The following is a 17,123-nucleotide window of genomic DNA, read 5'->3' as shown; positions in this document are numbered from 1 at the left end:
GATGGATGGATGGATTAACATGGAAGTGTACGGCTATTGGCGGCACGGTGAGTGACTGGTTAGAGCGTACTTTTACTTAAGTAAATACTTCTTTTTTTACCAGAGTTGTTATTTGGAGAAGTAGAAAGAAGAAAAAAATGCAATGACACTTGGAACACTATGGACACTGAATATATATATATATATATATATATATATATATTTGGGAAATGGATTGCTCCAGTCTTTTACATTGAAGCAGAAATGGCTATCACTGAGAGTAAAGAAAGTTGAAAGTTGAGTAAAATGGAATCTATATCAACTAACTTGTGTCAGTCAACAGGTAATGAGCAAATTGGTTTCTGTGTATTTACTGTAGCTCTCGGATCATTTCGGCAAGCCAGCGGTTTATAAAAAAACAAAACAGTTGGCAATGAGAAACAGCAAGATTTGTGGCAGCAAATACAATATCTGCACAAAGGCTGCTGCTACTGTATATCTAAACAAAACAAAACATTCATATGATTCATTGAAGAAAAATCACATAGTGAAGGGATGCATATTGTTTTGCAAAGAACAATTTAGAGTTGGGCACAGGCTGATGTTTTATGGTTAAAACTTGCAAAGGAAATGCTTTATTAAGACTTACACAGAAATAGGGACTATATTGTTTCCTCTACAGTAGTCCCTGGATGCTATTATTTTCTCATATTTAGCACCAAACTTATTTTAATGACGTGATTATTTAGCAATCTAGCTGTACTTGAAAAATCAAGAATCGGATATTTTAAAGAAAAACCTCTTGATACTTTAATCATTCTTGGTTGCGTGTCAGTATTCAACCTCAACATGAACTTCATCGGCAAATATTTCAATCCAATCAGGAGGAATCAGTAGCACAAAATTAGTTTTAAGCATGGTTAGTTTTTGTCCATGAATTAATTAACAACCTGTATTTAGAATGAAATTTGGCCCAAAACATTATCTAAGTCCTAGCTACTGTTAATATCTATTCAGCACTGTGGTAAGAATGTTGACGCTAATGATAGGGGACAAGACAATGATAAACAATAATCCAATCGGACATTTAAGTTAGACAAGGTGGAGTCACTTCTGGGTGCTGAGAGTTAATAGCCTGCAACAGCAGCTCCGATTCACATTCTCTTTTATTTCTTTGTTTCTTTTCCCTTTGTTTTATATCTTTCCCAATTTACTGTGTTTTGCTTTTAGTTCAAGATGAGAGAATCAATCCTATGATTTTTTTCCGCACCCCCCATTTGGTTACGATGCTTCACCTACATCTACGAGGAGCTACTGCCTTTGTCTCTAACATGGAGCAGGCTGGCATCCCCTCAGTGAAAAATATATTCTAGAGGAGAAATGGAGAGGGACCAGAGCGGCCGCTAAAGTGAAGTAAAGTGGCAGAAAGAGCTGAATGGCACAGGAGATTTGAACCATTTCCTTCCACTTATCATGATGAGGAATGTGATGTTACTAACCAAAGTACGAACTCAGGGCTGTTGGAAAACTGCAGTTTTTTTGTTTTTTTTTACATTCTACCATCAGCTGCAGCCAACGTGAGTGATGTCATGCAGGCTGTGATAGCGAGATTACAATTTCAACATTCCTGCGCCCTCATACTGGTGAGTGAAAAAGTCAAATCCTGTTCCTCTCACTCATCTGCTAACAACTTCACACAACATGTAGACCATGAAACAAGAGGGAATAAAACTTTTGACCGCCTATTATGCTAAATACCAATGTGAAGGGTGCATCGGGCTTTTCATTTCTCCCTCCTCTGGGGAATCTGACCCCAACTTGATATCACCAACAGGCTGCTGACGGAACAGCAGGTGGGCAACATAAAGACTGTGACAGTTAGGTCTAAAGCATCCATCCATCAATCCATTTTCTGAGCCGCTTCTCCTCACGAGCGTGCTGGAGCCTATCCCAGCTGTCATCGGGCAGGAGGCGGGGTACACCCTGAACTGGTTGCCAGCCAATCGCAGGGCACATAGAAACAAACAACCATTCGCACTCACAGTCATGCCTACGGGCAATTTAGAGTCTCCAATTTATGCATGTTTTTTGAGATGTGGGAGGAAAACCGGAGTGCCCGGAGAAAACCCACGCAGGCACGGGGAGAACATGCAAACTCCACACAGGTGGAGCCGGGGATTGAACCCGGGTCCTCAGAACTGTGAGGCTGACGCTCTAACCAGTCGTCCACCGTGCCGCCAGGTCTAAAGCAGTGGTTCTCAAACTTTCAACTACCACCTCAAAAATAAAAAAGATTTTCCAAGTACCACCATCATGACCAACAATAAAATAGAGTAGCTTTAATAATGATTCAATAAATTATTTTTTGCACATAATTTAATAGTGTACATACATCCTTGTACCTATATAAATGCTTGAAAATAAAAATTAATACATGCAAAATGTATTGAACTTAAAAGTTAAATACAAATGAACTGTACTTAAAAATGGAGTGTTCTGGATTTAAAAAAAGGTGAAGCCACTGTAACATCACGCACAGTTTGAACATTTACTTCAGTGATTCTTTCCCGTACCACTAGAGGGAGCCAGAGCACCAATAGTGGTACTCGTACCACACTTTGAGAATCACTGGTCTAAAGAAATGGGAGGCGCTGCAAGAGTTTCTCGATGTCACAGACTGGTTATATTTTTTTAAATATGATATTTTATATTACAAAGGAATATTTTATTAATTTAGTAATAGTAATAGTAATAATAATAATCATAATGATAAATTAAAACTATGTTTTTTGTTTTATTTTATTTATGAACAGCAGTTTTTTTTTTTAAAGTGCTCTATAAATAAAGTATACCTGAATTGAGTCAACAAAGTGATTTAATGTGTTTATTTGTCCTGTTGGGAATTGAATTAGTTAAATCCAATGTGACTTGATCACATGATCTCCATTAATCCCTTATAAGGTTAATAAATTTGGGATCGAGTGATGAGCAAAGGATTCCAAGGGACATAGCTGAAAACTGCTCAACAGTTTTCTAAGCAAATTGAATCATTTTCACCAGATGTGTCTTTTCACGTTGTCTGTCACCACTCTGCTGACCCCTCCCTCATACAACAACTCCCTAATGCACTGTCAATGACAAAGGTAAACAAACTTATCGAACACCAATACAATAAAGATGTTGGGTAACATAATAGGGCAGCTGTGTAGGCGCACTGTGACCATCTTGTTTTGAGGCGATAACGAGAGTCATCATTTCCTCTTGTGCAGGAAGAAAGGGGGTACGACAGGGAGCATGAGTACACAAATGTGTATCTTGTCTTTGAGGTTCCTGCATACAGCGAGGTCCAGCCAGAAAATGGCCCGGTTCTTTGACGAATCCAGAGCGACATTAGACTAGAAACTGGGGGAACATGTCTAACAAGGATTGACTTTATCAGCTTTTAGGACACATAAATGTAAAGTGCCGCAAATATCATATCAATATAATATTACTGGTCGAATCTCATTTGATCTTGTTTGATCACGACCCACAGCTTGTGACCGTATGTGAGGGTGGGAACATAAAATGACCAGGACAGCTTTGCCTGTCGCTGATTCTCATCCCAACTGCTTCACACTTGGCCACAAACAGCTACAGCAACAGTTGAAGATCGTGGCTTGATGAAGCCAACAGAACTACGTCAACTGTAAAAAGGATAGACCTCATACTAAGACCTCTAAACAGGATGTCCGAAACACCTTGGCTGTGTCTAGAAATCCTGTCCGTAAAGGCTATGGACAGAATCTGTGACAAAGAGCAGCCTTGGTGGAGTCCTACCCCCACTGGAAACGAATCAGACTCTGACAATTTCTCATACAGGGAGTAAAAAACCTGGCCCAATGTTTAACTTCGTAGACAGTAAATGGAATCTGTAGGATACTCGTTGAGATATTTGGATATGCTATATCTGTTGTGGTCTAAATAAGGATTGTGTTATTGGCGATAAGATCAAAGAGAAGGAAAGTAGAAAAAAGGAGCTTGGTGAAGAAAAGCAGCCAAAACGGAACAAACTGAGTGTCTAGTTGTACAAAATTGTACGTAAAAATGCATTTCACCTTGGTTCCGTGTCTCGCAGAGAAAAAACATGATCACATTATAAAGCCTGCATAGACAGTTGATTTGTTAGCTATTACAGCCAGGGCCGACCCTTCCACGGGGAGATATTAGCACATGCTAATGCCGCTGTGGCATCAATGGGGCGCCAAAAATTGGGTGGAAATTCACCTTCAATATCCATCAATCCATCCATCCATTTTCTGAGCCGCTTATCCTCACAAGGGTTGCGGGAGTGCTGGAGCCAATCCCAGCTATCATCAGGCAGGAGGCGGGGTACACCCTGAACTGGTCGCCAGCCAATCGCAGGGCACATATAAACAAACAACCATTCGCACTCACATTCACACCTAGGGGCAATTTAGAGTCTTCAATTAACCTACCATGCATGTTTTTGGGATGTGGGAGGAAACCGGAGTGCCCGGAGAAAACCCATGCAGGCACGGGGAGAACATGCAAACTCCACACAGGCGGGGCAGGGGATTGAACCCAGTTCCTCAGAACTGTGAGGCAGACGCTCTAACCAGTCGGCCACCGTGCCGCCACCTTCAATATTTCACTATTGAAATTAATCATTACTATTTCAAATCAAAATTACTACAAGAGGAGTATATTGAAAATAATATAAGCAATTAAAAAACAGAAGAGCAAGGTGAACTATGTACAGTACTGTATTTTCACGACCATAAGGCGCACTTAAAAGTCGTAGATTTTCTTCAAAATGGACGGGGCGCCTTATAATGTGACGTGCCTTATGTGTGCACTGAGTTCCAAATTCTATAAATGTTGTTGTGTGATAAGCGCTGCGCTTGACTGACTGGGAGCATTTCCTGCTGACACGCTGCTTATACAGAGGAAAAGCGGACGTGGTTGAGGACAGCATGCGGACGTAAAAGGGAAGGGTGCGCGTGACAGGGGACGCTAAAGGCACGCCCCCAGTAGGTATATGGCGCCGGTCAAGCCAGCCTCCACTCGTAAAGTAGCAATCAAGCCAGGCGCCCCTAATTTTGTTCATACTAGGCATTACGGTAATAGGTCGCCAACTCGCGGCGAAAGCAACCTCAAAATAAAAGCTTCCCAATAATACGGACGTCGGTGCTCTTCGGTTAAGGAATGCAACCAGCAAGGTTAATTTGAATCTTGAGATGCATTAAAAAATGTAGTTTATTAGTTTTCGGAGACTTTTATTTTGAAATACAATATCACATCTTCATCAAACCTCTTTTAGTGGAGTCCTTTGTGGTCTGTCACACAGATCTGGATTTGTCTTGCAATACCAATAGGATTATGTTGGGGTGGCTTTGGCTCAGTAGGTAGAACAGGTTCGAATCCCTGCTACGACTGTCCGCATGTCGAAGTGTCCTTGGGCAAGACACTGAACCCTAATTTTCTCCCAGTGGGCCTGGCAGCAGCAGTCGCCCATTGGTTTATGAATGTGTGTGTGAATGTGAGGCTTTGTAAAGCGCTTTGGGCACTGTGATGATGTAGATATAGTGCTATATAAGTGCACTCCCTTTACCATTTATTTTTCCTAAGATATCAAATAAACAACATTTTTTAATGTATCTCAAGATTCAAATTAACTTTGCTGGTTGCATTCCTTAACCGAAGAGTACCAAATCCGTATTATTGGGAAGCTTTTATTTTGAAGGTGGCTTTCGCCCGCGAGTTGGAGACCTATTACCGTAATGCTTTGTATGAACAAAATTAGGGGCGGCTGGCCCTACTGCTACTTTACGAGTGGAGGCTGGCTTGACCGCAGTCAAAAACTGCACCTACGAAGAGACACGCTTACGAAGCACAGATTAAACTGCAAGCTATCAGTTACGCAGAGGAACATGGGAATCGAGCAGCTGCGAGAGAATTCAAGATCAATGAATGCATGGTTCGCAAGTGAAGGAAGCAGGAAAACGAGCTTCGCCAAGTCAAGAAGACGAAGCTGCGTTTCTGCGGAAAAAAAAGAAAAAGAAAACGCGGAAACAAGGCGAGGTGGCCCGAGTTGGAAGACCAACTCGAGGAAGCAGGAAAACGAGCTTCGCCAAGTCAAGAAGATGAAGCTGAGTTTCCGCGAAAAAAAAAGAGAAACAAAACACGGAAACAAGGTGAGGTGGCACGAGTTGGAAGACCAACTCGAGCAATGGATTAATGAACTCCAACCGCTGGACATCCGTGCAAACAGGGCATTCAAAGTGAAGTTGCGAGCGGCGTGGGAGCGATGGATGACAGATGGTGAACACAGCTTCACTAAGACTAGTAGGGAGCGCCGGGCGAGTTACGCCACAATTTGTGAATGGATTGTGGATGCTTGGGCTAACGTGTCTGCTTGCACTGTTGTTCGAGCTTTTGTAAAAGCCGGCATCATTTCTATGGAGCCACACGACAACGAGACTGACTCGAACCTGGCGTGTTTGATGGCGAACCTGCCCAGCTGTTCATTTCGGATACAGGGCATGAGGACTTTGATGGATTTGTGGATGAGGATTGATCAAAAAATTGAGTACATTCTTAAATACTTCAATAAAGTACAACCGAACTCAGTTTTGCTCCCGCTGCCTTTTTAAAAAACATTGTTTAGCGTGCATGCATTCTATCGTATGTTTTAAGCCATGCCTGCGCCCAATAATACGGTGCGCCTTATGTATGTGTTAAATACAGAAATGGACCCCATAACTGAGACTGCGCCTTTTAATACGGTGCGCCCTATTGTCGTGAAAATACGGTACTTTGAAATCAGCTCACCTCGACGCGCTCACTCTCTCTCCTGTTTTCCCCACACCAAGCAGAGTGATGCCTTCAAGCCCCTTGGAATTAACGCCACTATGCTCAACAGAACACATCTTGCTCTCACAACCCCCCACCAGCAACACAAAACAATAAACACATATAACAGTTGGTTACAATATTAAAGGACAATAAGAATATGTAAATACTGTACATTCATTATTTAATGTTGAACTAAAAAGTTAAAACAACCATGGAAGCATCATTTGTTTTTGGAGAAATGTGAAAAATGAACAAATGTTAGTCCAGAGCTTGATATGTGTGCATTATGTTTCTCTTTTACTACTTATACTTATCTACAAAAACATATGTTCTATTGTTATGTTTATGGATTTTTCTCAAAATATTAAATAGAATTCAAATGCAAACACCAATGCACTTAAAGCAACTCATTGCTAGAGACAAATGTAATTAATGAAACTTCTTGATGAGCTGTCAAACTACTGAATGCTAAAATAAAATGAAACTAAAGAAAAATGTTTGTTGATCATTGAGTAAAATCCAAATGAAATCTTCTGTTGCTGCACATATTTGCATGGAAAACATAGATAGATTCAAATTCAAAGAAATGCCCAATTATTCCGATTAGAAATGATAATACAGTAAACCCTCGCTATATCGCAGTTCACCTATTGCGAATTCAGTCCATCGCAGATTCTTTAAAATCATATTTATATTGCTGATAATTTACCATATCAGGGAATTTTTTTTTTTTACAGATTTTTCATTGTCATGGTACAATAATATGAAAACATGAAAAAAGCAAATGAAAATTCATTCGAACACATACTACAAGGAATAAAATACCTGTACAGTACAGTACAAAAAGTCAGTTGTGCTGAGAGCTGAAATTTTCGGGTATCTTTAACGCGTCATCTCTCCATGCGGGCGGGCGAGCGGAGAGAGTTTGACGGTGCACGTCTCACTATAACTGTGTTTCGTTACGTCATAAAAAATTATGAGATAAACAGACTAACGTCTCATTGTGTATTATTGGAAGACAGTACAATACTTTATGTCAAGCCCTACGATGCCGCTCAAACAAGGTAACTGCTGGCTAGCAGTTAGCGGCGGAGGAAGACGATAGCATTAGCAGCTATCTAGCAGTAAAGATGAAACTTCTCGACCTGTTGAAGGAAGGGCAGACAAGTACAAAGTTTATGCTTGTCTGTAGCCATTATGGCATAAATGAATCTTCGGTCTGGTTCATAAAACGAAAAATAATAACAAGTGGTTAAGAGTATAGAGAATTCACCAGCAATATTCTCAGTTTGGTATGATATTTTATCCTTCTGTGGTTGTGATTACAATATGTTTTTTTTATTTTTTTATTTAGGACTTCTGGCCCTTTCCACATGATAAAACTCTCTTGAGGCAATGCTTTTTGTTTGGTGAAATGCAACTTCCAGTATACTGAGAAAACTGCAAAAGCAAGATGTGCCCAGTTGTGTGATTTTGTGATTAGTGGACTCCTTCACAATGGCATGTGGAGAAAAGGCTGTTTTAACTGATTGTTGACACAGGAGCAGCCCTGTTATATTCTCTGTTGAACACACCCGAGGCGAGATTTTATATGGTGCTCCCCTACATCGTCGATTTACATACACTCACAAAAATTTTTGAACGTTGCCTTTAATTTCTAAGATAACATGTCACACAATTTAAAATATAAAAGAGAACATTTTCTTCATTTCATTATGTATCGTTACTGTCAAACAAATCATGCAAGTAACTTGTTGCGACATCTAATGGGGCAAACCAAAAGTAACAACATGACCTATCTTTCTCCCACTTTCCCTCTTTTTTTCCTTCCCTGTGTTCTGGGCAGTTTAGCCGTTTTGGCATGTTTAAAAAGTTCTCTGGAGTCACATCATTAAATTCACCCCTACCCCAACAGAGAGCGAGCAGTATACCAATCAGCCAGAGGAGGGAGTATTTGGTACAGTGATCCCTAGGTTTCGGACCACACCCGCAATAAGTGAATTCCGCGATGTTGTGTCCATGTTTTTTTTTTTCTCTTTTACATATTTTGTCAATTTTTTGTAAATATATTGTATTTTGCTGTGTACATCTCCCCGGTCCCACACTTGTTATTCTTTCCCACACTCTTAATAACCTCTACCATACTCATAAATAGTGCAGTCGTTTGACCTCTTGTGCCGACTGGAGCCACTATGGTCTAATCAGTGCAGCACAAAACGATACCTGAGGGCTTGTATCCAGCCTATTGGGAGTTTGGGAAGGGGAGACTTCTATTCTCTATGTTTACAGTCTATGTATACTGCTGTCTTGTAAATCATACTCACGTGTTGATATTTAATCCACAGAAGCACATGTGATAAATGTTTAATGTGTCTACAACTAATGAGAATTAAAGTATGTGGCAAGATAATGTTTTGTAAAACAAAGAAACACGTTTGGTGTTTATACAAAATACTTTTAGTCACCCTGTTTTGACAAAATATTACATGCAACAATTAACGTAATGCTTATTATTAATTTGTGTTACTAAATGTACATTTATATGGCTTTTCTTTTTTACATTGAGGTGAAATAATGGACGTGTTTTGTATGTACCCATACTGAATTTGATCATAGATTATGATTTTCGTCTTTTTTAATGGTTATCTTGACAACAAAACTTGACGTGAAGCAGGTTTTCCATTAATGTAATAAATAAAATATTTAATAATCCCTCTTACGGGAGAATTATTTATTTTTACAAAGACTGGATGGGGTTTAGCAATTACAATGACATGAAATAATATACAGCTATTATGTTGGCATCCCATGCAGTAATATATGCAGGGTGTCAAAAGTGGACAGATTACTGGTTAATGTGGACCCTGTCAAAATCATTATGTTTCTGTCTGTCTGTACTTCTTTATTATCCTGGTGGAACTTCAATATATGCATGCATGCTACCTGTGGGTGTTTGTTTTCATATTATAGCGGTTTCGTGGGATCATAATCACAGTGGTAAATCATTTGTCAGGTGCATATAGATATATGTAAATCAACAAAATAAAAGCTTGTCTCATTTTCAAAGAGGATCACTGAGGCACAGAGGCAAATTGGCTTGACAATACAGTTTATAATGGAAGGAGAATATGGTAAGAGGCCTTGCCCACAAGGAACCTTCCCCTTGTTTATAAGCTGTATTGATAATGGCAAGTTAGAGAAAGTGACATCATTAAGATTCACCAGTCTCTATGCGCAACAACACAACCAATCTCCTCCAACACCCAAATGACTATCACATGCTGTTTTCCAAGTATGGAGTTAATGAGACTAACACTCATTTCTCAAGTAAAAATGGCAGGGATATTTTCATTACGTTAGGCAGTGAACCTAATGATGTTCTAATTACAATGTAACACAAATTCTAATAGGTGAAGAATACTTGGCATGGGAAGGAAGCAGGCAATGTTTAACTTGTAAAGAGGACTAAGCATGCTTGAATGATTTGAATGAGATGCAAACATTTTACTGAATTTGGGAAAAGTCAGTTGAATTGAACAAGCAAAATTCCATTAGGAAGGAACATTGGTACTCACTAAGGGTGTGCAAGGGGTCCAATATTCAGGGTTGAGCTCAGCTCGGGGACGAAGGTCCAGATATTCAGGGTTCAGTTCAGTTCGGGCGCGAGTTAATGTTCCCTTTAATAAAGATTAGAACAAAACAAAAAGTTAGAAAATGGTATGTGTGGTTGTCATTTGCGCAGATAGTAATTTTCTAAATATACCCAGCAACTGGTACGTTTTTGGTACGTTGGTACGTATATGACATAAACTTAATAGGTACACAAAATACTTCAAAACATAGAAGTCATCATTTAATTAAAAAAATTCTACAGTGCTCAAAGGAGCAGGACTCTTTTACATCCAGTACTGAATCAAGACAAACCTTTAGTTGAATCAAGACAAACCGTTAGCAGGAGAATCTTTAACTACAATGAAGAAGAGCAATCAAAAATGCAAAGTCACCACTGTTTAATGACATTTCAAGAGGAAATCTGCTAAATTACATGCAAATACCGTCACAAACATTTTTTAAAAAATTTATTAGTTTTGCATCGGGCGGCACGGTGAATGACTGGTTAGATTGTCTGCCTCACAGTTCTGAGGTCCGGGGTTCAACCCCAGAGCCCGCCTGTGTGGAGTTTGCATGTTCTCCCCGTGCCTGCGTGGGTTTTCTCCGGGCACTCCGGTTTCTTCCCACATCCCAAAAACATGCATGGTAGGTTAATTGAAGACTCTAAATTGTCCGTAGGTGTGAATGTGTGTGCGAATGGTTGTTTGTTTATATGTGCCCTGCGATTGGCTGGCAACCAGTTCAGGGTGTACCCCGCCTCCTGCCCGATGATAGCTGGGATTGGCTCCAGCACTCCTGCAACCCTTGTGAGGATAAGCGGCTCAGAAAATGGATGGATGGATGTTTTGGATCGCTAGGGCCACGTGTCCTAGATTTTACTGGAAGTCAGTAGAATGGACTGAATCTTGTGGGCCCCATGAGGTCTATGATGTATACTGTAATTATCTGCTGATTCTTAAAATGGCTGCGTGTAATGAGGCTACTCTGTATGAAGCCCCAAGCATAAATCACTGTCTTTAGCCGACATCCAAATGACCAACATCAACATAGAGCCGAGGCACAAAGACAGAGTTTTAGCAGGTAGTAGTGTTCAACTCGAATTCATCATCAACAAAGGACATATTGCTTGGTAAACTTATTTACTAACACAATTTCCTGCCTCCATCACGAGTCAAAACACATGCCCACATTTTCACTTAATGTTAACTCAACAAGTTAGGCAACAAATACATTAGCAGCTGGCTGTTTTATTGTTTTGCAAAAAAATGGTAGGGTTTGTTTATTGATGCTACACATATTAAATGGCAGCATACCAGTGTGTCTGCTCTTACTTACATCAAGAGTAGTTCAAATAATGTGCACTGCAAATGCAATGCATGTTTATAGTGGACATTCCACACCCATGAAGAACGAAGTAAACTACGTGGTAATATACCCTGTCAAAATACACAGATACGTACACACAAACGCATCTACCCAAACAACACACCCGCAGTATTTCAAAACAACAGCGAAAACATACACTTTTAAATATGGTCTTAATACAGTAAAGAGTACAATACAGAGGTGCAACAACCTTTAACAAGGAGAAAGTATTGCAGCAAGCAGTGCAGCCAAACTATACAGTATCTTTCATATATTTATTTATTGTTGTTTACTTCCATGTCTGATTTTGCCACTTACATTCTGTACCAGCATGTGGTTTCCCTATATTTGAGTTTTGTGAACATGTTGTTTCAGGCATTTAGCAATGTAAACAAAGTGATACAAGTCACATAAAAGGACACACTCAGTAGACAGGCAAATATAATTATATAATATATATATATATATATATATATATATATATATATATATATTTATATATATTTATGCCAGCCTTGGGGCATAACCTGCTTGATGGAATCTTGCTACATAAAAAGTTTAGAATAATACTGATAATAACACTGATATCTGACCATAAAGAACAACTACTATAGTAACGTGTACTCTAAGTAATTAACACAACTTGTAGATAATGTTTTTTACAGGGGACATGGAAAGGTAAGAAATAGTATCATACTGCTGAATCTCCCCATGGGCCTTTAAAAGTCATTCTGCTGAACTTGAGGGCGAGGAGATGAGTTTCATTAGGGGGATAAAACACACTTTAATTAGCTTTACCATTAGTCGAGTGCTGCCAAGGCATCGCAGTCACAGCAGACCTTTAGTTCTCTTTAATTACACTGGAGATATCACAGTATGCACTCTTGCTTGACATCACAAGACTAGATTCTTTCCCCAACAAGTGTTTTTCTTTTTAACTATGTGCATGTGCGTGCATGCATCTTTGCACCTGGTACAAAGAAAGGAGCAGTGTTTGGCAGCTTGTGACTACTCATAAGATTCAGGACATAAAAATAATCACTTGATTATTTCCATTTGTTGAAAGTAATGTTTAGTGGTGTTGGGTTGAGGCACTGAGAGCTAAATACCACAAAACTGGGGAAAAAAACATAAGGACAAGGATAACAATTGTATGTTGACAAAATTCTTGCTACCCATCTGGTAAAAGTAAATGAAAATCAAACAAAATTATTATGTACTGAGAATTAACTAATGCCAATCAAGCATTCCTTTTTGTGTGGTCCAACAGAATTGTTTAAAAAAACAAAAAAGGAATTAATTCATAATTCATGACTAATGATGGTATATTTTCATCAGAATATTTTCTGGCACAACCTTGAGGCAATATATGCAACCAAATGATAAATGTTAATTATAGGCAGGTATTCTGGCTCACTCGTGAGGTGGCTTATCCACACTGCTTGTTTCAATTTCTTCCATCAATGTTCAATAGGATTTATTTAGATCAAGGCGCATTGAAGGCCACTTCAGAATATTCCAGTTTTATTTTTTCTTGGGTGTTTTCAAAAAGGGTGTTTTGTGTCTTTCTTCTGTGTTGATAGTCTTGAAATTTAATTGTACCCTGTACAGAAATAAACTGTGTACCAGATGTAACAAAGCAGCCTCAAAACATCATTGATCTCCCAGACTCCAAGAAGGTTGGTCCAGTTTTTTTCATCTGTCCAAGCTACTGTATGTGACTTGTCAACATGCATTTTGGCAAATGCCAGGCTACCAGTTTCAAGTTAATTCAGTGACCATTTATTTATTTTTTGACAATTGTGCAAATGATGCAGAGTCCTCTAGCAATTAAGAGCAGTTTGAAATGACTGATAGAGCAATAATCTGGTACAGTGACCATTGTGCAAATGGTGCAGAAAATTTTAAGCAGTTTAAAGTAACTAGTAGTGTGATCAGGGTCCTCGAGGGTGCATGGGAGTTCGCCCAACCAGTCTACATGTGTTTTGTGGACTTGGAGAAGGCGTTCGACCGTGTCCCTCGGGTGGTCCTGTGGGGGGTGCTTCGGGAGTATGGTGTACCGAACCCCCTGATGCGGGCTGTTCGGTCCCCGTACGACCAGAGTCAGAGTTTGGTCCGCATATCCGGCAGTAAGTCAGACTCTTTTCCGGTGAAGGGTTGGACTCCGCCAAGGCTGCCCTTTGTCACCGATTCTGTTCATAACTTTTATGGACAGAATTTCTAGGCGCAGCCGAGGCATAGAGGTGGTCCGGTTTGGTGGCCTCAGTACTGCATCTCTGCTTTTTGCAGATGATGTGGTTCTGTTTTCAAAAATAAACTGATAAACTAAAACTAAACTAAACTGTTGGCATCATCAAGCCGTGACCTCCAACTCTCATTGGAGCAGTTCGCAGCCGAGTGTGAAGCGGCTCGGATGAGAATCAGCACCTCCAAATCTGAGTCGGAAAAGGGTGGCGTGCCCTCTCCGGGTCGGGGATGAGATCCTGCCCCAAGTGGAGGAGTTCAAGTATCTTGGCGTCTTGTTCACGAGTGAGGAAGAATGGAACGGGAGATCGACAGGCGGATCGGTGCAGCGTCTGCAGTGATGCGGACTTTGTATCGATCAGTTGTGGTAAAGAAGGAGCTAAGCCGAAAGGCAAAGCTCTCGATTTACCGGTTGATCTACGTTACTGCCCTCACCTATAGTCACGAGCTGTGGGTCGTGACCGAAAGAACGAGTGGCCGAAATGAGTTTCCTCCGCAGGGTGTCCGGGCTCTCCCTTAGAGATAGGGTGAGAAGCTCAGTTATCCGGGAGGATCTCAGAGTAGAGTCATTGCTCCTTCACATTGAGGAGAGCCAGATGAGGTGGCTGGGGCATCTGATTCGGATGCCTCCCGGACGCCTCCCTGGTGAGGTGTTCCGGGCATGTCCCACCGGGAGGAGACCCCGGGGACGACGTAGGACACGCTGGAGAGACTACATCCTTCGGCTGGGCTGGGAACGCCTCGGGATCCCCCAGGAAGAGATGGATGAAGTGGCTGGGGACAGGGAAGTCTGGGCGTCCCTGCTAAAGTTACTGCCCCCGCGACCCGATCTCGGATAAGCGGTAGAAGATGGATGGATGGATAGTAGTGTGATCATTGTGCAAATGGGGCAGATACTTCTCAAGCACATGAGTGGATGGTATTAATCAACAAAAGATATGCAAATAATGCAGAGTGGCCCCCTCCTGGAGCCGTCACTTTATCGTGTCCCAATGATCCTAGGAGCTAAGTTGTCTGGCGCTTCACGCCCCTGGTAGGGTCACCCATGGCAACCAGGTCCTAGGTGAGGGACCAGTCAAAGCACGGCTAAAAGACCCCTATAATGAAAAATATATATGGATTTAGGTTTCCCTTGCCCGGACGCGGGTCACCGGGGCCCCCCTCTGGAGCCAGGCCTGGAGGTGGGGCTCGAAGGCGAGTGCCTGGTGGCCGTGCCTGCACCCATGGTGCCCGGCTGGGCCAAGACCGAAAGGGTAAGGTAGGTCCCCCTTCCCATGGGCTCACCACCTGTGGGAGGGGCCATAGGGGTCGGGAGCAGTGTGAGCTAGGCGGTGCCTGAAGGCAGGGACCTTGGTGATACGATCCCCGGCGACAGAAGCTGGCTCGAAGGACGTGGAATGTCACCTCTCTGGCAGGGAAGGAGCCAGAACTGGTGTGTGACGTCGAGAAGCTCCGACAAGATATAGTCGGACTTGCCTCTACACATGGCTTAGGCTCTGATAGCAGTCCTCTTGAGAGGGGTTGGACTCTCCTCCACTGTGGAGTTGCCCACGGTGAGAGGCACCGAGCAGGTGTGGGTATACTTATCGCTCCCCGGCACAGTGCCTGTACGTTGGGGTTCCCCACAGTGAACAAGAAGGTAGCCTCCCTCCGCCTTCAGGTGGGGGAACAGGTCCTGACTGTAGTTTGTGCCTATGCACCAAACAGCAGTTCAGAGTACCCACCCTTTTTGGAGTCCTTGGAGGGAGTGCTGGAGAGCGCGACGGGGACTCCATCGTTCTGCTGGTGGTCTTCAATGCTCCCGTGGGCAATGACAGTGAGACCTGGAAGGACGTGATTGGGAGGAACGGCCTCCCCAATCAGAACCCGAGCGGTGTTCTGCTATTGGTCTTCTGTGCTCATCACTGATTGTCCATAACGAACATCATGTTAAAGCAAAAGGGTGTCCAAATGTGCACTTGGCACCAGGGCACCCTAGGTCACAGTTCGATGATCGACTTTGTGGTTGTGTCATCAGACGTGCGGCCCCATGTCTTGGACAATCAGGTGAAGAGAGGGGCAGAGCTGTCAACTGATCACCATCTGGTGGTGAGTTGAGTCTGATGATGAGGGAAGATGCCGGTCTGACGTGGCAGGCCCAAATGTATTATGAGGGTCTGCTGGGAACGTCTGGCAGAATCCGCTGTCAGAAGGAGTTTCAACTCCCACCTCCGACAGAACTTTGCTCATGTTCCGGGGGAGGCGGGAGACATTGAGTCCGAGTGAACCCTGTTCCGCGCCTCCATTGCTGAGGCAGCCGACCTGAGTTGTGGAAGGATGAAGGAGTCCTATCGGGCCTTTTTGGCCTGTGGGACTCCTGAGGCAGCTGATGGATACCGGCTGGCCAAGCGCAATGCAGCTTTGGTGGTCGCTGAAACTCTGGCGTGAGAGGAGTTCAGTGAGGCTATGGAGAAAGACTTCCGGACGGCCTCAAGGAAATTTTGGTCCATCATCTGGCGTCTCAGGATGGGGAAGCAGTGCACCATCAACACTGTGTATAGTGGGGATGGGTCCTGTTGGGGGTACAGGCTGTTCGATCCCTATACAACCAGTGTCAGAGTTTGGTCCGCATTGTTGGCAGTAAGTCGGAATCGTTTCCGGTGAGGGTTGGACTCCGCCAAGGCCGCCATTTGTCACCGATTCTGTTCATTACTTTTATGGACAAAATTCTGCCCCAAGTGGAGGAGTTCAAGTATCTTGGGGTCTTGTTCACAAGTGAGGGAAGAATGGAACGGGAGATCGACAGGCGGATCGGTGCAGCACAACTCAGCCTTCTGCACTGATGGCAAGACTGTTAGTGAACCTAAGCGTAGTGCATGAACTGTGTTAATATTTCTTTGAAAATGTTGTTCATAAACTGAATTGTTCATAAAAAAGGGGCATATTAGAAAAGCCCACTTCTGTTACATCAGTATATAAATGGCTGTCAGTATTTTCAACAACCAGTTTCGGACATCAAATTGGACAATGAGCATATTCCACTTGAACAAGCTTTAATATATGACACTTACAGCACAGTAAAATCA

General features: G+C 42.2%; 1 protein-coding gene across 7 annotated transcripts in view; it reads right to left on the bottom strand.

Moving 5' to 3' along the window:
- The window catches only part of LOC133472183 (protocadherin-9), a 254,796-nt gene that overhangs the window by 168,437 nt on the left and 69,236 nt on the right, over positions 1-17,123 (bottom strand). For 6 of the 7 annotated variants that reach the window (XR_009786634.1, XR_009786635.1, XM_061762734.1 and 3 more), the window contains exon 3: positions 10,413-10,514. The exons of the other annotated variant lie outside the window; for it this stretch is intronic. Coding sequence is in view for 4 of the 6 variants with exons in the window: in XM_061762734.1 (XP_061618718.1) it covers positions 10,413-10,514 (102 nt within the window). In the remaining 2 variants the exon portion in view is untranslated. The remainder of the gene's footprint in view (positions 1-10,412; positions 10,515-17,123) is intronic. 7 annotated transcript variants of the gene reach the window in all.

The sequence above is a fragment of the Phyllopteryx taeniolatus genome, chromosome 2, assembly GCF_024500385.1.
Source record: "Phyllopteryx taeniolatus isolate TA_2022b chromosome 2, UOR_Ptae_1.2, whole genome shotgun sequence".
NCBI classification, from domain to species: Eukaryota; Metazoa; Chordata; class Actinopteri; order Syngnathiformes; family Syngnathidae; genus Phyllopteryx; species Phyllopteryx taeniolatus.
The sequence above is the reverse complement of the archived record's forward strand: the minus strand, read 5'-3'. Positions and strand labels throughout refer to the sequence as shown.